The sequence below is a fragment of the Meleagris gallopavo genome, chromosome 1 (genome assembly GCF_905368555.1).
Source record: "Meleagris gallopavo chromosome 1, MGAL_WU_HG_1.1, whole genome shotgun sequence".
Lineage (NCBI taxonomy): Eukaryota > Metazoa > Chordata > Aves > Galliformes > Phasianidae > Meleagris > Meleagris gallopavo.
Window position 1 is genome coordinate 160,271,855 of NC_139404.1, and position 23,857 is coordinate 160,295,711.

General features: G+C 36.9%; 1 protein-coding gene and 1 long non-coding RNA gene across 5 annotated transcripts in view; one reads left to right on the forward strand and one right to left on the reverse strand.

Moving 5' to 3' along the window:
- The window catches only part of DIAPH3 (diaphanous related formin 3), a 234,552-nt gene that overhangs the window by 108,570 nt on the left and 102,125 nt on the right, over positions 1-23,857 (forward strand). For all 4 annotated transcript variants that reach the window (XM_085215773.1, XM_085215776.1, XM_085215772.1 and 1 more), the window contains 2 exons: positions 11,020-11,259; positions 14,747-14,876. In XM_085215773.1, the coding sequence (XP_085071899.1) occupies positions 11,020-11,259; positions 14,747-14,876 (370 nt within the window). The remainder of the gene's footprint in view (positions 1-11,019; positions 11,260-14,746; positions 14,877-23,857) is intronic.
- On the reverse strand, positions 1,130-17,938 carry LOC146545753 (uncharacterized). Its single transcript, XR_014880973.1, has 3 exons — positions 17,870-17,938; positions 6,613-6,730; positions 1,130-1,143 (listed from the first exon to the last, which is right to left on the reverse strand). It is a non-coding gene; the product is annotated as an uncharacterized LOC146545753 (long non-coding RNA).

The window sequence follows — 23,857 nt, forward strand, 5'->3', positions numbered from 1 at the left end:
AAACATGTTGTATATCTTTCTTTTTTTTTTTTTTCTTCAAAAGGACTGTAAAAATGAATGAAGCATGTGTTTAAAGATTTTCCTGCATTGTTAGAGCAGTGTAAGTTTGTGAGACATAGAAGGAGAAGTTTTCTGTACGAAGAGTGCCATACTGTAACCTTGTGCACAATTTTGTTTTGTCTGAAATGCCTAAAATATGACACTTAATGTTTGTTACTTCATAAGAGTTGTTTTTCTTTTTCTTCTTGTCATCTTTACTTTTTTGATGACATTAGAATTTTATGTCAGCCAGGTTTAAAATAATTCCTCTTTTTTTCTTACTGAAGACAATTTGGTATTTGGTTTATCTATATGTGTTGCTAATTATTTATCTTTGTCCCCTTACATTTCTGGACAAGTAAGAATAACTGTATATGTATTGTTTTCTCCATTCATGCTTACAGCAACTTATTTTCTTTTGAATTTCTTTCTTCAGAACTTGTCCTGTTCCATTTTCTTTAGAATGCATCTCACCCTGCTGTATGAATAAATGCAATAACTCATCCTAATGTAAGTTTAGTTAGCTTCTTGTCTCCATCGCAATTACAGCACTGATGGTTAATCTTTTCTTTCTATTCCACTGTTGGTGATGAGATTATTGCTGGATTCAGTCTTTCTCTGTTGTAAATTTTTTTTCTAAATCTTTTTTTTTTGTATTTTCTGTTTTCTTCTCACATTTGCGCATTAGAGAGTGAAAATTCCTTATTTTAAACATGTGAAATTCTTAATTGTGTGAAAGACTGTTCTCTTTCAAAACTGCTCTGTACAAAGAACTGGTCCTGTTGGAATACGAAAAACTCCATCACTTCCTCCAAAGACCAAAGCCTACTAGCCTTGACTGTATTTATTAGCCTTGTTGCTGCATCCTTTTACCAAACCCGACAGCTCCCCTTCCTCTTTTTTATTTCTTATAGTTCCATGAAATAGTTCCTTACAATTCCACCAAATGCACTTATCTTCCAGAATTTTAAAAGTTTCTCGTGCTTACCTTACATAATTACCTGCAGGTAATTACATTTTCTCTCTCTTCTACTTATTCTATAGTCATCTTGAATTTCAGCTTCCTTTTTACTTCAGTGGTTTTGTCTGGATAACACATCATACCTGTGATGAACATACAATGTGCCCAGTTACAACTAAGACAGAAATAAGCATATGTAGCTGTTTTAATTGTGTGGGTGATTATGTTTCCTAGTATAAGTCTCAGGTTACTGTGTTACTTCCAAGGTGCAACAGGGGCTTTTTGTGGCACTATGTTGGCCAATCTAACATGCCTTCAGTTCCACTCGGAGTATGGTTTTTAGCTTCTTTAGCTTGGAGAAGGCTCCAGGGAGACCTTCCTGTGTCCAGTACTTGAAGGGAGCTTATAAGCAGAAAGGGGAGTAGCTTTTTTCCAAAATCTAATAGGACAAGAGAAATGGCTTTAAAGTAAAAGAGAGGGAATTTAGGTTAGACATTAGGAAGAAATTTTTTACTCAGGGGGTGGTGAGGCATGGGATCAGGCTGCCCTCTCCCTCGAGGTGTTCAAAGCCAGGTTGGAGGAGGCCATGGGCAGCCTGAGCTGCTGGATGGAGCTTAGAGATATGTGAAGCCCCGTATAACTTAACCCATTCTCTGTTTCTATAGATTTCCTTGTGCTCCAGGCAGTTACATTGTTCTGGCATAAGCCCATTTTTGTTTCATCGAAGGACAACTTGCTTTTCTAATCTCTTGTTTAGGCCTTCTAAAGCCTCCATTTGGATACCAATTAAAGATGCCAATAAGTTCAGAAAAAATACTTCACTTAGATATTCTCTTGAGGGAAATTTGAAAGGAGAAACAATATCGGTAATCTTTCATGTAAAGAACAGGTAAAATAAAAGGATTTGGACGATGGAGGTGCTATTAAACTTCACAGGAAAAAATTTTGGGATGACAAAATAAAGGAAAAATATAGGTATGTTGAAGCAAGCAAAACCAAAAAGTTTCTAGATGAACTGAATTATTGGGAAACATGAATTGTAGAGGAGTTACTTATCACAAACTCGTACGAACCTTCTTAATAACACATATTATTTTGTAATTAAGTAGGAAGCCCAAGTTAAATGCAATTCTAAGTCACTGTTAACAGTTCTACAGGACCTTTTGGAAATAAGAAGAAAAAAAGGTAATGAAGATCACTTAACTCAAACACAGCATAATTAAGAATGTGATCCAACAGTACAACAGTATTAATTTCAGGCAAGCAAATTTAGAGCCTTTTGAGAAATAGTGTGAGAAAAGAAATAATAGGTGCTTATTTAAGGGGTTGCTGGAGAGTTGAAAAATAAACCATTGTTCATTATAATTGTTTTTAATAAAGCTATAATAGGTATGTGTGAGTCAGCAGTTGTTGAATGATTTTTGAATTTAAAATATTCAAGCACTAAAGATTATCTTCTGTTATTATTCATTTGTATTAATTAGATCTGAGTCTGAGGTGTTTATTTTTTCCTGAGATATTAAAATTGCAAGGGTCATGAAGCAGCTGATAAGAGCTTCTCATTGCTTCCTTGTCTGAAGTAAACTTTCTGATTTTTTTCCCAAGTTAAAGGAGGAATGCAAAAGAAAGGTTTGCAGTGAATTAAAGCTTCTAAATTTCAAGCGTGCATTGAATACATAGAAAGAAAATAACCCCTCTCATTGCAGGATCTAATTGAAAGAGAAAGTGACTTTAATTTACAGAATCCTGATATAAAATGACTTTTTTACCTGCTCAGTCTCTTAGAGATTGAATTCACTTATATTTTATACCTCATTTCTTCTGAGTACTACCACATGCTTGTCCAAGCAGTCTGGCCAGGATTCTAATGTGCAGCATTGATGTCAAGAGACTTTCTCAACACCTAGGGTTGTTCTTGACTGATGAGAGCAAGTTAGATTGGGGCAGCTCTATTATATGCTGAGGAGCCATCAGTTGCCATGAGGTTCTTTATCTCAGAATCTCCTAACTTCAGCTTCTGTAAATGTTAGCAAAGGTCATGACCACTTTAGTAGCTTCTATAAATCTGCTCAGGAAGAGATGTGCACTTAAAAAGAACTAATTCACTGACAATTCTCTCTTTCATTTACTCCAGTAAACGTCATCTTTGGAAGAATGATGGAATGGTAAATATAAAGCTAAGCATTTTGGATATGTTGATGTAATTTACATTTCAAACATTAATTTTTGGGGGGAAGGAGTGAGTATGCAGTGTGCTCTCTTTGTGTTGGAATCCATTCAAATTACTTTTCCCAGATATAAAAAGCTTTATTTATTTATTTATTTATTTATTTATTTATTTACTGTATTTGTTGTTATTCTCATTTGAGCTTCATATTCAGGCACAGTGCTTCATATTCTCAATTACAATAACTATCCGCTTTTATGTTGCCCTGCTGTTACTGACCCTTGAATAATTTCTTTTTTGCTGAGTTCCATTTTACTAATGAGCTTTCTGGAAGTTTAGGTTGCTTAATGACAGTGAAAGATATTTTAGGAGCATCAGAGACTCAGGATTAACATGGCAGTGAATGTAAAGTCTATAGTTATGGATATAGTTGTATTAAAGAGCAATGTATTATGTTGGATGAGAAGTCAGATACAAATTGGATCTGTCATCATATCAGTCAATGAACATACAGGAAACTGAAACATGGAAGCAGGGTTATGGCCTGTACAATTGTGAACTTCTCTATTCACCACTGCTGAAGCCTCAGCTACAATATTATATCTAGTTTGGAGGTTTGTTGTACATTAGTTATAGATATGCAGACAAAAGCAGAGACTCCAGAGATGGCTAATGACTACAGTTTAGAAACAAGGGATAGAAAGAAATATTGCTTGTAAATTGTTAAAGCCAAGGCAGGATCTTCACTTAAAATATGTGTAGGAAAACTGGAAGAAGGAAGGGAATAATATATTCTGAATAGTGTTGGTTGTTACAGTATGTAATACGTTTATGTTTTTCAGAAAAGAGATGCAGGTTAGATGATGGGAAGATTTTTCTAACAGTGGGAATAATAAAACAGTAAAATTGATTTATTCTAGGGAGATTAGGTAGTCCTTGTATAATCAGCCAGCTCTTTGAGTAGGCAAGGCTAATGCACTATTTGCTAGCAAAGCAGATTGTTTCATAGAAAGGCAGAATTCTGTGAGTGATCTCTGAAGGTTGTTTTCCTGCTTTTTCTGCACATACATTGACCAAAATGTCCACAGCACTGCTGTGGATAGAATCTAGCATTTAAACATTGTGATTAGTGTGATATCTTGTTTTTAAGGACACCTTTCTAATGAAAATTAACACTTGAATCTATCATATCACAGATCTGTTATAGCCTAGCTAATAGCACAATTATCTGATCTCTCCTTTTACCAAGCAAGCTATCTGAAACAGCTTAAATGTGTGAGGTGGTTGGCTTTGTTTGTTTGTTTAAGAGGATAAATGCTAAGGAGTTGGTAGCAAATATTTACCAAATTCATCTGCACTGCAGTTTTATGCTGAAAATTCTTAAGGCAAATGTTGGAAGGATTTGCTTTTTTTTCTCAATGAATTTTTATTTGAGAGAAAGCTAAATAATGTTTTATTAAAATAGCCTATTGCTGGTGATGATGCAGGAAATCTGTATAGATTTTATAGTTTTCTATGAGGTCATGAATTCCTTTATTCCTTTTATTGATCTGCGTGTTTGTTTTGAATATGAAGTCCTTCATGTCCTTGGTGGTCTCTCTTTTTTCTTTTTACTGAAATCATTCAGCAATAATAGTAACCAAAACCATTCCAGTTCAGTTCTCATTAGTTTTTATATTGGTTTTGAATATTATTCAATGATCTGAAAACTTTCTGAACCAGCTTTCACCCAACTATTTTTAACAGTTGTGGGGATAATGAATCACTAGATGACGCTTTAAGGCTTTATCTTTACTAATCAACTAAATGTCACCAGAGAATGCTATTGGATATTGAAACTTAGTTGTCTGTAGTGCTAATTTGCTAGAAGAAACAATAATTCTAGGCATAGAATAGGTATCCTTTTAGGCTGTGCAGAATTCCGTAACAATTCTTGGACAGTTCAGGAGATGACATTAACCAGATTTTGATAATTGAAGATTCAGAATAAGACAGAGGCAGATTGGTTTTTTAAGACAAGTCATACTGGTTACAAAATACATCTTCCCTTTTTCATTACAGGGAAGACAGAGCAATACATAACAGGGAAGTTGGATACAATCACATTGGTTCCAGCCATTCAAAACTTGAGCGTCTAGCAGACGTTGCTGCATCCCCTGGGCTTGACATCTCAGGGCACTTTTGGAACTGTAGGGGAGTACAGCAATGTTTGGTCCCATGTCAGATGGATCCAGATCTTTGCTCTAACCCTACCCAAGTTGTTTTGGCACATAGTTTATATAAATGAGTACCAAAGCACTCAGAACATAAATGAACATAAACATAAATGAATCTCTAAAGAAATTACACTTTTTTATGACAGGGTAAGCTTTCTTTTTGCTCCAGCTGAGGAAGTTCTGTCCCCTGTCAACCCTCCATCTGCACACATCCACTTTTCCCCACACTCTTGACAATACAATAATGCTCAGGCTTGAGGCAAACTTATGTTAACAACTCATTGCACAATAAACTGTTCCAAGTAGTAGTTCTGATCTGGTTATGCAGAGTGGAGGGAACTGAAGCCAGTCGAAGACATGTGAACTCTTCAATGTCTCTAATCCTTACTGGCAGAAATTAGTCCTGGATGCATTAGATTTATTAATATGATTTTAAATTCATAAATACAATTTTACTTCAAAAACCATGGTTTTTTTACATTTTTTATTAACAATGTTGATGTAAAAATATGCTAATACTTGATAGGATGCTTTTAATGGACATTTGACCTTGGCTGCAGGCAACTACATTAGCAGTCACATGTAAGAGGACAGTGTTTGAAGCACTATGTGTGATAGCTTCTAATTTATCTCTCATCTTAAAACTTGAGATTTTTGAAAATGTTTTCACATATAGTTTGGGAATGAGAAAAAGAAATAATTTTTTGCCTGATCACTTTTACTTATTCAAAGATAAAATGGGTGAATTTTGAAATATTCTTTCAGAAATAATTAATGTCTAGTCCTTGTGAGTTACACTGATAGCTAACCTGAATAGAATTTGGCAAGCTATTCTCATGTGGCTTCACAGCTTGTTCACTGATAGATGTGTTTTTAATCATTTCATACCAAAAAAGAAGATTTCACTAGAGTAAACTGAAGATTAGAGTGAGACCTGATGAAGGCTAGTTTGTCTTAAATAATTCAGCAAACACTTAAAATGATCAATTCTATATTCAGCTGATGATTTCACCTGTATGTTCACACTGAGGATAACTCAGAACGTATTAATGTTTTCACTGCTGTCTAGAAAATATCTTAGTATATTTGAAGAGCTGTTCCTAATACTTAGTGCTTGATCACAGCCATTTCAGTTTGATTGAAATCCTACAGTGGCAAAGTCTATCAGCACTGTGAGATATTTTAATTGTGTTAATTTCCATCGGTAGAATTTCTTTTGTAATCTTTACCTTCTTCTGTTGTCTTTCTTCACATGTGTATGCTGCTTTTTTTTTTTCAGTGTTCTCCATCAGCAATTTGAGCCTTCCCAAGAATGTTGTCAAAGATTGACTTAGCACTATACATCACCTGTGACAGTTAAAATATATATATGTCAAATTAAACCACTTAAATAATTTGACTATAAAGGGAGAACATCCTTAACTCTTACCATGTTGGTATCTTTTTATAGGCTTTTATAGGTGTCATTCTTCTATTCTATGCTGTCAAAACTATTTTGAATGCCTCTAGTGCAGCTAGCAAAATGTAAAGATAAGTAAAAAATAAATTGTCTTATGAAGTTATGATGTTACTTCACATGTCGGGAAGTGGTGGTTTTTTCTTTTGGCAAGGGCATAGGCTCTCTCAGTTTTCTTCTTGGCAGATCTCTACAACTTGAGATCATTGAGATTATCTCTCTTGAATAGTCCTTATCTTTTGTTTCTAACTGATCAGTGGTTCACATTGCAGATTCCTCTAAGTGTCTCAAGAACTTGTCTTGAATCTGATTTGATTCACATAGTGAAAATTTGTTTCACTTCACACAGCATTACTGATAAAAATTGGTGTTGTATTGTTTTCACTTAAGAAGCTTTATCAGATGTTTGTTTCCCATTATGACTCAATGTAACTGAAAACTATCATGTGTTGGTAGACTGGATTTTCTTTTACCCATTGCACGGCAAAAGAAAGCAATGACAGTGCATTCAAGTGGGATACAGGTACTATGGAGCAATAGCATGTAATAAAGAAGGAAAATTGGCTTGCCCCTTCTACTAACCAGCTCAAGAAGAGTGTGATCTTTATCCAGAGGGACTCCTTTCTTGTCTGCTAATCCTTAAATAAGGGTGAGGAGGGATCTAGGCTCCACCCCTTTGAGTCACTCAGGTGCATTTCACGCACCTGAGCTCCCTTGGTTAGCAATGCCTTCTCACCTGGTGCTCAACCATTGTTTCAGGCTATGACCTAGCAATTCCAGTGCACCCATATTGCAACAACCTTATGGAACCTATGACAATTTGACAGTATTCATACTCAGGAGTGGCAGTCTCCTAAGAACAGAACAATTTTTCTGTAAGAGCCCTTAACGTTTGTCTGGAATATTGGGTCCAAGGAATATGATATGAAAAGATGGTGTCTTTTACTGTGAAATAATTTTTGAGCTTAGACGTTCTGGCTTGACTTTGAAATATAGATTGCATTTGAAATAAAAAAAAAAAAAAATCCTGAAAGATTATAAGATTAATAGAAAAATGTTTTACACTTTAAAGAAGGTGCCATTAAGCCACTAAATTTGATGTGGATTCTAGCATGTTTTTATCTTTCTGTTTATTTCCATGCCATCAGTAATCATGAAAGAATCAAAAAGAGTTATCCCCAAAGTAGACTTTGTACACTTGTTTCTTGAATGATGCTGCTTTGAGACTGCAATTATACAGGAAAAGACAAACTTCTTTATGACTTTGTTTTCACTCTCTTAGCTTTTAGGAATAGATTGCATGCTTTCAATTCGACTTGAAACCATGTCATCCAGGTGGCTGATGCCACCTGTATTGGTTGCAGCATTCCTTACTGCCTTCCAAAACATCCTTCCTGACTTTGTGCAAAATCTCTTCCCATGCTAACAGTTTTTGATACCTGATATCTACATGTTTTACTATAGAGACTGTTCCCATTTTATCAGTGCTGAAAAATTTTAAAGCATCTGAACTTTGGTGCCTAAGAAGAATAGATACTTGTATTGGGCTTTAGGAGAATTTGAATTTGGGTTGGCAGCATGGCACTATACTTCTGCTTCATTAAAAATGTCAACAGTCTTTGTGAAACTGATTTTCATGTTCTGATTTGAACATCTTAAGAAATGGTATTTTGTTTTGATGTGATCAATAGAGAATCTTGATGAATAGATGCTGAAGAACCTCAAGGTTTTTTGGGGAAGTTTTCATCTACATTGTGATCTATTCACATGACTGGCTAACAGGGCACCTATGCTTAAAGAATCTTGAATCTAGTCAGTATCTTAGATCTCTGTAGCTTGAGCTGACTATGTGGATATTTCATGTATTCCAGCTTCAGACTTTAGAGCTCAATAGAGCTGCATGTCCTTTGGGAATTGCTTTCCCTGTCACCATTTTGTAGAAGTGGTGGACTTTTCCCAATATGTGCAAGCTGTCTTTCAACAGCATCTGCATATGTGATATTTCAGGTCAAACTCTTTTTGCCACAGATTGCCCATGTTTCCAAATGCTCTAAGTAACAATATAGATAAATAATTTTTTAATTGACTACTGACAAGACTACAGAAGATTTGCAGCAGAATGCTTTTTCTTATCACTACTGTTTTCATCATAGGTACATAATATCTTTCTGTCTAGGAAATCAACTCGAATGACTCGTTGAATCATTAGAGAAGATCATAGTAAATAATAATGTGCTAGAGATTTAGTTTTTTTTTTTTTTTTTTAATATGTCATGCCTGTCATATCAAGGACATCATAATCATCTGCTGTTGTGGTCTGTTATCACTGTATATTGCTAAAACCATTACAGTGTCAAATTCTACTTTTAAGTAGATATACTTCCAAGTATGGTGGTTCAACCTCATAGAAAATACTACATCTGCTGTCATGATTTTCAGATATTTCCATCGATACTATGATCACCTGTCCATATCTTCATTGCTTGTATATTGAGATACTAAAAGTAATAGCATTAGGAAGTATGAAGTACTTTTAGAACTAATTTATCAGATTTTTCCATCTGGAAGAGAGATCTATCCCTTTGACTTTTAGAAACTTTTCTTCATTTAATTTGATATTATGTTATTCTAACTGAAATTACTCAATTACTTCTACTCTTGACTTCTGGTATAAATATATTTATTTTTGTCATCTACCTGAAATAGAGGTTTTATAGGAGACCTTTCCTATGTTAAACTCTGACTTGGTTTCCCATTAGGAAATCTTTTCAGTCTGGTGATATCTGCTCTGTATGTAGCTTTTAATGAAAATAGTTTTCTGATGGCTGTTATGCCTGCTAAAAATAGAATTAATTTCAAAACTTCTTGGTCTTGGATGTTTCCTTTGTAGGGAAATGAGTCCTAATTCATAAAAATGAGTCCTAACTCAACTCTGAGAAGGAAAAGCTGTGTCTCCATTCCATTTTGATCAAGTTGTCAGTAAATCTGTGCATCTGTGTATCTTCCATACCACAAACAAACAAAAAAACCTCTCTGTGTCCAGACTGAATAACAGTCAACAACAAACCTGTACATAATCTACTAGTTTAGGATTTCATGTATTGGTAAGGCATTATTGGCTTCAACTTTGCCTTTAGAAAGGAGAATATGACTATCAGGAAGAAAATCTTAAAGAATTTGTTATATTGGTGGGAAAGCAGGGATAGGAAACAAATGAGGGAAGACACTCATGGAGGCATTTGACACTAGTGTTTCTTCCATGCATTCAGAACCAAAGAGCAAGGTGGCAAAACATGATTTCTTCGTGAAAGAGGGAAAAATTAAGGTATATATAGTACCTAGTAGGGGATAAAAGATGTGAGAAGTACACTGGAAGCTAGGGAGATTTAAATTATTGAATACATCCCATGTTCTTTGATTTAAAGTATTAATAAAATTCACAATCTTGTCTGGATACAGGAAAAAATGTGTATAGCATCTCTAGAGTAGGAATTCAGGGACTGAAGTCATATAGGAAGACTGAAACTTCTGTTGAAAATCCCTGACTAGTAAAGCGTAGAGGATGTAAGTCTTTTGCATATGATCTTAAGAAGCTACTCTTTTCCTAGGAGTGTTCTGCTTTACTTAATTTAACTGTATAAAGTCTAGGACTGTATTGGGGTATGAATACTGGCATATAATAATACAAATTACATTAAGTGTTTCATAGCAGAGATTTTTCAGAACTGTTGTTTTTCTACAAGTTTAGATTAAGCTTTTATTGAAATCAGCTTTTAAATATTTGCACCAGAAAATGTAATTTGCCTTGTTTTGGTACATCCTGAGTTATACTGAATTTGTGAACTACTTTTATTACTTTGCAACTACTGGGTCATAAACTTGGATTAGTTTTATAGGATTTGGTATATGAGTTGACAGATATGATATATGATGACACTTTATCATTTATTGCTTACACATACTAGTTATTGGGAAAGGATGGGGGCAGTTCACATTAACCACAAGATGGGATTTCAGTTGCTTACCCAAGTGTCTCTCATTCATTCGTTCATTTGCTATCAGTTATAGCAGATATATTGCTTCTTCAAGCCTGTCACACCAATAAATCATTTCAGATTGTATGCATTTGTACAGTGTAGCATGAATTTTAAAGGAAATCTCCTATTTTCTTTTCAATCAGATGAGCAACGTGAAGAGACTACGGCCACGGCTCACTGCTATTCTTTTTAAGCTTCAGTTTGAGGAGCAGGTGAACAACATCAAACCTGACATCATGGCTGTCAGTGCTGCTTGTGAAGAGATAAAAAAGAGTAAAAGCTTCAGCAAGCTGCTGGAACTAGTACTGTTAATGGGAAACTACATGAATGCGGGTTCTCGGAATGCACAGACCTTTGGATATAATCTCAGCTCTCTCTGTAAAGTGAGTTTTGAAATGTCCATGTTGAGTATTACATTCACTTCTTTATTTGTTTTTATTGCACTTCCTAAATACCTTATTTTGATGTTTTCTCTGCAGTTAATTTTCTGTATTTATTTATTTTTTCTTCTTAGTTCTAAACATTAGATGATGATTTGAACAATACGAGCTTATCTATGTACAGTCGTCTTATGACTGGCTTGCATTTAAACTTTCAGAATATTTCATATTGAGGCAATTACAATAAAAACCAAAACAAACTAAAGCTATGGAAAGACCGTATCAATGTGATCCTGGTTGCACTGTAGATTTAATGTCTGAACACTTCTAAGATTTTAATCTGTTATGAGATAGTTATGATTTCTCTTTCTTATAACATTTTTCCTTATCTGTTTTCCTTTTATTGTTGCTCAGCTTCATTAGTTTCCTGCTGCTTCTAATTTTCCTTATGTAAAAGTTGAAAGAGTGACAATATAATGCAAGAAGACATCTATTCTTTCTTGAGTGTTAACTTAAAAACAGTTCTAAGCCCAATTGACTAATCCTTATTTAGTGCTATATTTTTTTTTACCAATCACCACCATTAGCCATTTCACACAAATTGGCACTTCATTTTGTCACAGCTTTGCATGGCTGTCCAGAACATGGCTTGTCTTTTGTGTTACTGTTGCTACTGCTGAAACGCACCACTCACCACCTCACTGTCCTAACACCCACTGTTTGGTCTCCAAAAACATTCAGCAAGCATCAATGAATGTCAGTGAGTGCCATTTTTTTCCACATGGAGTTCAGTGGCACACTTTTGCTTTATATGCACTTCTATGTCAGATGCCATTTTGTCAGACCATCCCTCTACTGCCATCTACTGCCAGTGTATATCAACAAAATGTAATAAGGGAATTTTGTCAGGAAGGTTTGTCCTCCACTGCCATGCCACCAACATCCACTTTCGATGATGTGGGCCAACGTAGTAACATAGAAGGCGTTCATTATTTTTGCCCTCTCATATATATATATGAGGAATATATAATATATATATTATATATTATTTACATATTCTGTATGTGGACCAAGACAATTCCTCTTCACTCAGTGCATCTCAGTTAAGGCAAAAGGTTGGAACTCACACTCTAGGTTCTCAATAATCAGCATATTTTCAGATTTTTTCCCCTCCAGCAGTGTAGTGTAGCCTCCTGTAAAGGCAGATAACCTGTAAGCTTGCAAATCTAACTAACTTGCTTGTCTTCTGCATTTAATACCAGAGCACTGTAGGGTAAGCCACAACCTAAAGTCAGTTCTTCCTATGTAGAGCAGTTCAAGCTCTGTTTTTATTTACTACATCTTAAATTATTTATCCAAGATCATTCTTTTCATATTTATTCTGCTTTGCAAAATGCTTGTGATAACTATCTTCATATTGTTATGGAGCCTGAACAGCGTGTGTTAGCACAGTGAGACAGTTGGTGAGATGTTTCAGCAGAGGCAACAGCTATATGAAAAAAAAATCCACAATCCAGACAGCCATGCAGATATTTACAAGCATGGTATGCAGGCTTTTGTTCATCGCTGGTGAAAATATATAATTAATGGTAGTGGGTATATAAGCAAATAGTGTTTTCTAGCTGAAAATTTACTCTATCAATTAGGGCTATTGTGCTCTTTGTATCTGTTCTGTTTTCCATTAACATAAATAGGAGGCATTATTTTTGGAGCAACCTATGTAGTTAACTTGTTAGGAACTAGGTTTCTTAGAATCGTGGAATAATTCAGGTTGAAATGGATGTCAGTAGACACCTAATCTTCTGCTCAGAAAAAATACTGATTGCTACTAATAGACTGTTAGTGAATTAGATATAAAGCTATAAGCCACTACAGAAAAAGGTAATTATCTCCTTATAATCAAAATGCCTAGTATGATGTAATTTTGATATTATGTCACGTCATATGATTAGAAATGGTGATACTATTTTGCATAATACATAACTATATATTATAGTATTTGATATATTTCATTTACTTAAGAAATATACAAATAAAAAATAAAGTTCAAATGGCTAAGTTTTCATACATATTTGATTTGGCGTTGCTTCATACTGATTGTTTGTATATGCCAGATCATGCTGGTTAAAAACTTTTCTTGATTGAGATAATGCTACCTTAATGGTATTGGGAAGTATTTGGAAGCTGTTTAGGAAGTATGTGAGTGCCAAGCCTTCATTGGTTATGAAACTGTGTCTTGTAATTTTTGCATTTTTCTAAGCAGTATGTTCTGTCTTAGTTAATGTATAATCCCTTCTGTTCTGAGAATAATAAACTGATTCAATCGTTACAAAAAATGAATGTCAAATTGAAAGATGATCCCACCCAAACCACTACTTCTTGACTGAAAAACTATGAGGCTACCAATTGCAGACTGTGTGGTGCAGACTGCTCAGCATTTTTCAGTAAGGTTTCACAGTAACGTTGCTGTTCTTCTCTTTTTTGACTATGCATGGGAAACTCGATGAGTTATCCACTTTCCAAAGATAAACCCATATCTTGACTTCTTCCTACATCATGAAGAATTCAAATATAAATAAGTCTGCTTCATATGCTGAGAAGAAAGGTATGATGTTGGTGTGCTAGTAGTAAAGGAAAAAAATGGAGGCACAGAGCTCATCAGAATTATTGTTTGTATCATCTTGATCTTAGAAAATAATTGATGACTTTTAACCGGAAGGTATGAAATGCCGACTTGATTGTTAAGCACCATTCAGAATTCTCCGTTTCAGTTTGACACTATGGAAAAACAGTATATGTTTATCTGATATTCTGATTTTTATATCAAGCCAATCAGATGGCTACAACAGAAACAGATAACTGAATGCTTGCTTATTGTCAGTTGTTAGTATTTTTACATACATAGATACAAGTTCTAAACTGATCAGGCTTGAAATCATTTTTGTATGTACAAAAGATTCAGACAGAAAGTTTTATGCTTAATGATTTTGGAAGTCTAACTTTTTGAATGTTCAGATCTGTGAACTGAACTAGGACTTGTGCAGACTGAGATTGTAGCTTACACTTCTTGCATGTTGTTAAGTCAGAGTTAGCATCACAGGTAAGGAATCATCCTGTGGAGTGTATATTTACATCATTTATTGATAAATTTTGCAGATTTATCTCTGAATTATTTGTTTACATTATCATAGATCTGATCATGATTTCACAGACACTGATACATTGCTTAAATAAATACATTTTAAAAGAGAAACATATACTGTTTCTTAGAAATGAACTCAAATATTTCATAGAAAAATATTTAATTCTTATTTTTATCAAGGATGGGAAAAAGAATCCACTACTTCAGGTTTTCTCTAAGAACTGTTCCAGTTCAACAGCTTGTTCTTACCTTTTTTCTTATTCACAATTAGCAATATATATTAATTACCAAAATATTCAGAGGCAATCTTATCCTCAGTGTTTTAACACCTTTTTTTTTCCTGCCTAGCTGAAAGACACGAAGTCAGCAGATCAAAAAACAACACTGCTCCATTTTCTTGTAGAAGTGTGTGAAGAAAACTATCAAGATGTCCTGAATTTTGTTGAGGATTTTCAGCATTTGGATAAAGCTAGTAAAGGTTTGTATAACTAATTCTGAGTGTATTGCAGTACTATTTTTTTTTTTTTTTCCTGTGAGATGATGCTTATTTTATACTAATATTATTTTTAGAATGTACATTATTGGTCTAAATCATTGGTCAGTAACTTTTGCTCCTGCAAGTGTTCTTGAATATAGTATATAATTCCATCCTTTTTAATTACAGGATTTCCCATAATACTTCTTCTAACATATCCTTTGGATTCAGTTTCCAGAAGAGATTTCTTCTAGAAGTTCTTTTTTGTTAAAAGATCTTAAATCACTTTCATCTTTCTGTCTGATCATGTGGTTGGCAACCTTGCTCACAGCATTGGGGTTGGAACTAGATGATCCTTGATATCTTTTCCAACCCAAGGCATTCTATGATTCCATAATTACTGGGTGTCTTTTTGTTCAGAAATGCAGAAAGGCTATGGCTTGTTCATACTTTCTTGGTGGGTGAATGATGTTCCTTTCCATTCCTACAGTTCTGAGTATGTTTTTATCAGAGACCCATTGTGATGCCTCATCTATTCCAACCTTCACCTTACTTCCACCTTCCAGCTTCACTGGTCCCTGATACTGTTCCAGAGTTCCTTATTCCCAGCTACACCCTATGCCTGTCAAATTTCGGCATCCAACCCCCACTCCACCTTCACTATTGTTTTTCCTATCTACAAAGATAGACCTAGTAGAGTTAATAACTAGTAAATCAAACTTAGGACCCTTCCGTGGCTTATTTTCTACTCCACATTTCCATCCAATTTGGAATTGTCCAATTTAGTGCTACTATCCCATAAATGACACTCTCCCTTCTCCTCTAGGGAGAGTCATACATATCCAGTAAGATCGGTTGAGAGCTTGGCCAATTTTCTTAGTCATTCTCAAGTAACTATTTTCTTGCCAAGCTATGACTGTGTACTACAATCACACTGATTGTCATCAAAGTCTTATACGTGCTTTCAAATCCTGATTTTCAATGGTCCTTCCTCTTCTGCTGTCCACTGTGGTCTGGGTGCTTTCTTCAGGCGGGTATGACTTATCTATGGTGTCAGTCCTTCTACTTTAGCTGCTGTGTGGGTGGTTAGAAGTACTTGGTAGGGTCCTTCCCACTTTGGTTCCAAAGGTGAATCTGAGAGCGATTTAACGTAAATATAGTCGCCTGGTAATACATCATGCACTGGATCATCCAGCCTCATGCCCTGATACCAAATACTGTTTTCTCAATTTTCTTTAACAGCTTTGCCAAGCTGACCATATACTCACTCAACACCTCATGCCCTGCCTGCCTAGAGATTCCCTTTTTTACAGTGTAACATCACCCATAAAGAATCTCATATGGGCTTAATCCTTCCTTAGTTTGGGGTTTTGTCTGAATTCTTTAAAGTGCCAGAGGCACTGCCTGTGGCCATAGAATCCCAGCCTTTTGGCAAAGTTTCACTATCTGTAATTTGACCAGATGATTCATTTTCTCCACCTGGCCACTTGACTGCGGCCTACAGGGTGGGTGCAGTTGCCAGTCAATTCCTAATAATGTTTTTATGTGTTGGACCACCTTACCAACAAAATGTGGGCCTCGATCTGATGAGATTGCTACAGGAACCCAAACCTCAGAATTATTTCATGTAACAGCACTTAAGTTACCTCCCTGGCCTTATTAGTCCTAGAGGGAAATACCTCTAGCCACTGTAAAAAGGTATCAGTTAGTACCAACATACAGTGATACACCCCTTTTATTGAGAGTTCTGAGAAATCTATTTGCCATTGTTGCCCTGGAAGGTTCCCTTTCCCAAAGGCCCACTTGTACCCTGTTCCTGGTACTAAGATCGTACTTTGTAGTGTCTGTTTGCCCAGTGTATTTTCTCATCCTCCTCTTGAACCAGTTTCCATAAAATACTACAGGGCATAACAATGTGTCCATCTGGGCGTACACTGATCTGTCAGCTTGCTCTCTTCCCTTCTACATCATTAATTAGATTCCTATCCTCTTTAGAATATTTTACAGATTCTGACTCAGATTCAGAGCTTTTAAGTTTACCATCTGAAATTAAAGCCTTCTTCAACTACCAATTCTGCCACCTGATCCATCACCTTTTTTCCAGTTTCCTGTACAATATTACCTTTCTGATGTCTTCTATAATGTATAATAGCCATTGGTAGATTTACATCATGCTGTTTTCCTTGTGTGTGAGCAATCCTTGTTCTTTTCAGATGGTACTACAAGCGTGTAGCATCCCAAATACATAATTAGCATCTGTCCATATATTCAAGACTCTTGTCCAGGCATTTATTTCAGCCTTCTGAGGGAAAATCCCCACAGGCAATGGTTGTGCTTTGATTACCTTGTCAGCAGCAGTTACTGCATATCCTGCCTTACGGTTTCCTTGTCTCACTGCTACCGTCAGTAAACCAGGTGTTTTCTGAATCTTCTAAGGGTTCGTCCTTCAGGTCTAACCAGCTCAAAGTAGTCATGAAATACTGGTTCTCCAGGAGTTCCACTAAGGAAAGATGCTGGGTTGACAATATCAGTTACAATTATTTCTACATCATCCTTCTCTACCAGGATGGCTTGAGATTTCAGGAACCTTTGGGGTGAGAGCCAATGCTCCCCTTTGACCTCCAGTACAGTAGACACTGTATGAGATATTAAAACTGTTATTATTTGGCCTAGCATAAATTTACTGGCTTCTTGAATATTTGAATATTGAATCATGAATATTGAATATTGAGTACTAGTGCAGCCACCGCCCTCAAGCACCATGCCATCCCTTACTAACTTCATCAAGCTGTCTGGAGAAGTGTGCCACTGCCCTTTGATAGGGTCCAAGGTTCTGGGCAAGGACTCCTAGGGCTATTCCTTGTTTTTATGCAAGAACAGCCAGAAGGGTTTGATCATGTCTGGTAGCCCCAAAGCAGGGGGCCTTCAGGAGTTCTTGTTTCAGCTGAGGGAATGCCCTCCTTGCTTCCCCATTTCATATAATATTTTGGCTTTACCAACAGTCCGTAGCTGTGTATCCACAGTTGGCACCATCCTGTCATTCCTGGGAACATATGGAGTTCCTTGGCAGTTTATGGCTCAGGGGTTTGGCAGGTGGCTTCTTTCCTGACAGTCCTTAATGTTTGAAGTCCAGCTGTAATCTCATATTCCAAATACGTCACTTGGTGTGGAATTATTTGTGCTTTCTGTTGAGAAACTTGATAATCATTTAAACCAAGAAATTCAGCAAACTTACAGTCCATTGCACACAGTCCTCTTTTGTTTCCATGGCATCCATGTACTGCAGTAAAATTCTACCCTGGGATGGAAGAACCCAAGTCTCAGGCTCATAAGGTGACCAGCTCTCAAAAATCACTGAGCTGTTCTCACAACCCTGGGTAACACTGTCCAGGTTAACTGCATCTTCTCTCCCCGTATTAGGGTTTTCCTATTCAAAGGCAAATAACCTTAGGCTTCCCTTGGCCAAACCAGGCAGAAAAGGCATCCTTCAAATCCAGAAGGTAAACTCCACCTACTAATTCCTTAACTTGGTTAATAAAGTGTATGGATTTGCCACCACTGAGTGTATGCATTCAACAATTCTATTACTTGCCCTCAAATCTTGTACAAAACTATAGGCATCTTGTACCAACTATAGCTATAGTTGGATTGTATTTGGATTCACATACAATTAGTAATCCAGACTCCAAAAAATTATCTATTATTTCTTTTATCCTACAATCACATATCCTCAAAGGGCACTGCTTTACCCTGACTGGGCTGACTCTTGCTTTTAACTTAACTGCTATTTAGGGCTGCAATTTTGGTTCTGCCAGGTATCCCTGGTATCCACACTCCTAAGCATACCTCATTTAAGATTTCTGTAACTTCTGGTGGTACAACCTTATTTCTCCCAGTTTGTATTAAAGTCAAACTTACAATTTTCAATCAGTTAATATTGTTTGACTCTTAGCTCCAGTTTTATTGAATTTAATCTCTGCATTCATTTGTTCTAATAAATCTTGCCAGAGTAACCTGGCATGTACAAGAATTTATGTATTCCTACTTGTTTCCTCAGCCTATATTTAATTGATCCCAAAAGTAAGCCTTTTCTTATTGAGCAGTAGCACCTACTACTCTTACAAAATCATCTACGGGTGGTAAGAGGCACCCGTATCCACCAGAAGATAAACCTCTTTATCCTGCTCCCCTAGCTGCAATTTAACCAGTGGATCTGTTAGGGTAAACTTCCCAGGTTCCCATCCTTCAGCTTTGCAATCAGAGACAGTTCCCTCTCAGCTTGGTAGGATTTCTCCACCAGTGTCCCATTTCCCTTCAGTTTGCACACTGCTTTCCGTTCCAGTGGGGTGGAGTCCTTCCTGGGTTCTTCTAGCCCCCCCTACCTCTTTCTGAGGGGATCTCTGGGTCCTACGGCCCTAATCTAGTGCCACAACAGTAACAATTGCTGTTATTCCCAATTTCCTTCCTATCTCTGTTTCTAAATCATTTGCTTTTTTTGTTGTTGTTTTTTGTTGTTTTTTTTTTTTTTTTATATCGCTCACCTCTCTTTGGTCCTGACAACCCTATTACACCCTGCTCATCTTTGCCTTCCTCACCCTATGTCCTTCCCAAACTTTTTCACTTTCCAAACTCTCATCATTACATAAACTACTAACATCATATTTCAGTTTCACCTCCTCCTCTCCAGAGGCTTCCAGTGCTAACACTGAGATTTCGGGTTTCCTAGATCTCTGCAGATGAAGGCTACTCTCACTTCCAGTACCCTATCCTCTCTGCCTTCCCCTTTGCAAGTAATGCTATTTACATCAGCAGTCTCTGTCCCCAGCTCTCTCTCTCACACCAAGTTCTGCTTGCGGGGGAATGGTGTGGGGGGGTTGCTCTCATGTTACCGCAGATAAACTCTCTTTTTAACCCTTTTTTCCTTTGCAAACTATTCCACTATTCGTACCCTCAATTATATCTCTGTATACCATTAACAATTCCACTTTCTTATACCATCAAAACAGCTTGTCCCATTCCCTTCAAAACCCACAAATCAAACAATACAGGTCTTCAGTTTCCATAAACACCCTTAATACCATATAGCATTCCCCTAACAATCCGTATCCTTTGGTTATGAACACTTCGTTATAGAACTAGCACTGATTGACCCATCTCCCTCACGCACCTCCTTGCAAGCAGAACACGATATTACATAAACAAGTTGACACTCATTCCCCGAATGGAATGGGAATCTCTTTATGGGTTCGTCGTCCCCATTCATAAATTCATACCAAAACGTAAAGACAGTCAGACAACGATCATTGTTATACTCCGCACTCACCCTGCAGCTGTGCCACATCTCAAGTATTCAGCACATTCACTCGCAATCACACATAATGCTGGCTTTACACTTTACCAAATCAGAGCTCTGGACTCCTTTTGAGTGTTTTGATAGCAATTACTCAAATACACGGTACCGAACACTTACAACAGATGGTGATAACAATAATACAACCTACAACTCCCACGTTATCATTTGACAAGATACCTGTTGTTACCAGTCCTCTAAAGGAGAGCTATTGCTCTTTCCTCGTGTACGACTTACAAGGTCCCCTTCGTACAAACTTCCCCAAGGAGTCTCCCTACCCCAGCCAGCGACATAACCTCATGAGCTCACATACCTCGGGGGGGGGGGAGGAGAGCATGCATGCTCCTTCATATCCTGCATAGGATATCTCCTCATGACTTACGGGTTGCCCCTTTCCATACACATACCTGGTCCGCCGATGGATGGTCCTTGTCTGTCCCCACAGTGACCAGATGAGGAAGGGGACTCTTTCCAAGAAACCTCAGGCCATGCCAAAGGCGTCCCCCCTCTTAGCCAGTCCCGCAGCCAAACAGAGGTGTCCCATCTGGGTGCCAAACTGACGTGCGGAATCAAACTCTGTAACCAAGTAAGATTACAAAGAAGGTATGGTTTATTCAGCGTTGCGCATACACTGGGTGCAAGGGGGATAGATCCACCTAACTTGCACACCGTGAGGAAAAATTGTGCTACAGATATAGGCCAAACTAATACATAATCAACTGTTTCCAGGAATTCAGATACATGTTCATTAGATTTCCGAGAACCCATTATCATGCAGACTCCCTCCCCCCCCCCTCACGTAGTGAGTTGTGGGGGTCTCCTCCTGGTGGTCGTGGGATGAAGAAACAGTCTTCCTTGCTGTAAACTTCTGACTTGCAGGAGGAACAGCACCCAAAACCAGTTTCTGCTTGCCCTATGGACATCTAATCACCTCACTGCCAGATGTCCTTGGGCTGTTCTCAAACCTTTGTGGCCTTCATCCCACTCATTATCCCAGGCCCAGCATCTGCCATCCCTTATTTTTCTAACAAGCTCTACATTCTTACTTCTATAAACTATCTCTAACTACCTCATCCCCCCTGTCCTTAGTCCCTGTGAAGCCCTTTTCTCACTTTTACTATGGGGCCCTTCTCACCCTTCAATTCCATCATTCCATCTTTTATTCTAAACATGGAATTGAACAATTTTGTCTTTCTTGCCTGTATATTCCTCATACAACATTAGTCTTGAAAGTCTGGAGAAATAAATTCCTCTTTTTACTGCTTCATAATGAAGTGTAGAATGTGGTAAATCTCAATATAAACAGCAGCAGCATATTTTTTACTTTTAAGTTCTTAATTAAGAGTTTCTTCTGCATGTTATGTCACAGCTTAAATAATTTAAATTGACTAAGCATGGAGTTTGAAGTTGATATCACCTCAGCACTGTCTAACTCTTGCAGGAGGAAGATTGGATGGGCTGTCTCAGTTAATCATTTTCTAGTTTACGTCACTTTGGAGAATATCACTATTTATCAGTATTGCTTTATTCAGAATCATTCTTATGCCTCATTCAGTCTCCAAGAAAGAAATGATAGCTTTGCAAAAACTTCCTGGTAGAGAAATCTTGAGGTAGTGGTCATCCACATTGAGTTTGGTTTCTGTTATCACAGTTCTTAGAGTTTCCAATTGTGGATAGTGTATTATAACCACTTAGAAGTTCAGCTATGTTTAAACGTCTGTCAGATGCTCCAAGCCCCTCATCTAAATTTTTATACTGATAATAGAAGGAATTTCTTCTTTGAATGTATTTTATACATTATTTTCATAGAACTCTCTGTTAACTGACAACTGGTTTTTCATTAACTGTACACTGTTGGTTTTATTGCGCTTGAATTCAGTATATCACTGAATAGTATAACTATATAGTAGTTTAGTATTTTATAACTAAAATGTATAACTAAATGTATAACTAAAATGTAACTTATACAAGCCACTATTTCAGTGTAGATTGTCGGTCATCTTACATAAGCTGCTATTTGTCTTATCTAAAGCTTATGGGAAATAGAATACTGGCGATTTGAAGTGCAGTCAGTAAAATTACCAATTAGTCCAGGTTTTCTATTCTTTTTTAGATATTCAATATTGATTAGATGAATTTTTGATCTCACTCAAAATGTTGTTGGATGAAAATCAACGATCATGTTTTCAAGATTATATATTGAGTTTACTTCAGCGTATTATATTGCATTTCATTTATACTGTGTAAAAAAGATAAGAACTTAGAATGCTGTTACATCTGGAAAGATTATCGTGGTGAAAATGGGAAAAGAAACACAGGGAAGGAACACTCATCTTATTCCAAAGATCTAGCTTCGCAGGAAAGACTCCACAGAGGAGGAATCTCCAGAAAGAAATCCTTTTCTAGCAGCAGTCAGCCCTTAAATGGGGCCTAGGAGAGGTGGAGCTAGGCTCGACCCCTTCTAGTCACACAGGTGAATTGCCTTCACCTGTGCTCCAATGGCTGACTCAGTCCTTGCCTCAGGTGATCAGTCAGTGGTTCAGGCCTTGGCTCAACAGTTCTCATACAGATGTCTTTGCCAAATTGGCATTTATATATACTGGTTTCATTACCTATAATATTCTATTTTATCTTGAATACTCCTTCTGCACTGGAATTTCAAAAAATCAAGCAGATTCTAAAGACCACAGCTCATGTATTTTAAAATCCTTTTAGTACTCTTGCAGAAGTATATTTTTATAAAGAAAGGTGACTTAATATGCAATAACTTTTTCACAGTGAATGTCTAAACAACTGTTTTATGTCCTTTTTGTGCTCAAGGAGAGATGACCTTGTCATAAAAGGAAATTAAGTTAGTTAAACAGGAACCTTCCCCTCATGAACCTGTGTTGGCTGTGACCGATGACCACATTGTCCTGTGTTTTTCAGTAACTCCCAGCATAATTTTCTCCATAATTTTACCAGGCACTGAAGGGAGACTGACAGGTCTATGATGACTAGGGTCTTCTTTCTTGCTCTTGAAAACTGGAACAATGTTTGCCAGCTTCCAGTCAGTTGGAACCTCTCCAGATTCCCAAGACGACTGAGAAATAATTGAGAGAGGTCTTGCAATGACATCAGCCAACTCTCTGAGTACTTTGGGATGACTCTCCTTTGATCCTGTGAACTTATATACATGCAGGTAGAGCAGCAAATCTAACACAAAGTCAGGATTGGCTTGGAATTGATCATTACTGCAGTCACAGTCCTCCAACTCAGGGCACCTGGAGTGCCAGTGCCCATCATCAGTGCTGAAGACATAGGCAAAGACGACGTTAAATATCTCTGCTTTGTAATATGACTCTTCTCCTCAACTAACAAACCAACATTCTTTCTATCCCTCCTTTTGTTGTTAATGTATTGAAAAAAAAACCTTTTCACTATCCTCCACAGTACTGGCCAGTGTCAACTCAGCATTGGCTGCATGAATTTTTTCCCTTCAAAGGTGAACAGCTTCACTATAGTCTTCCCATGTTACCTGACCACTCTTCCAGTTGCTATATACCTTTTTCCACGTAAGCTCTAGAAGAAGATCCTTGTTCAGCCAGCTTGGCCTTCTGTCTCAGCTGCTTGACCTGTGACATTTTGGAATTGC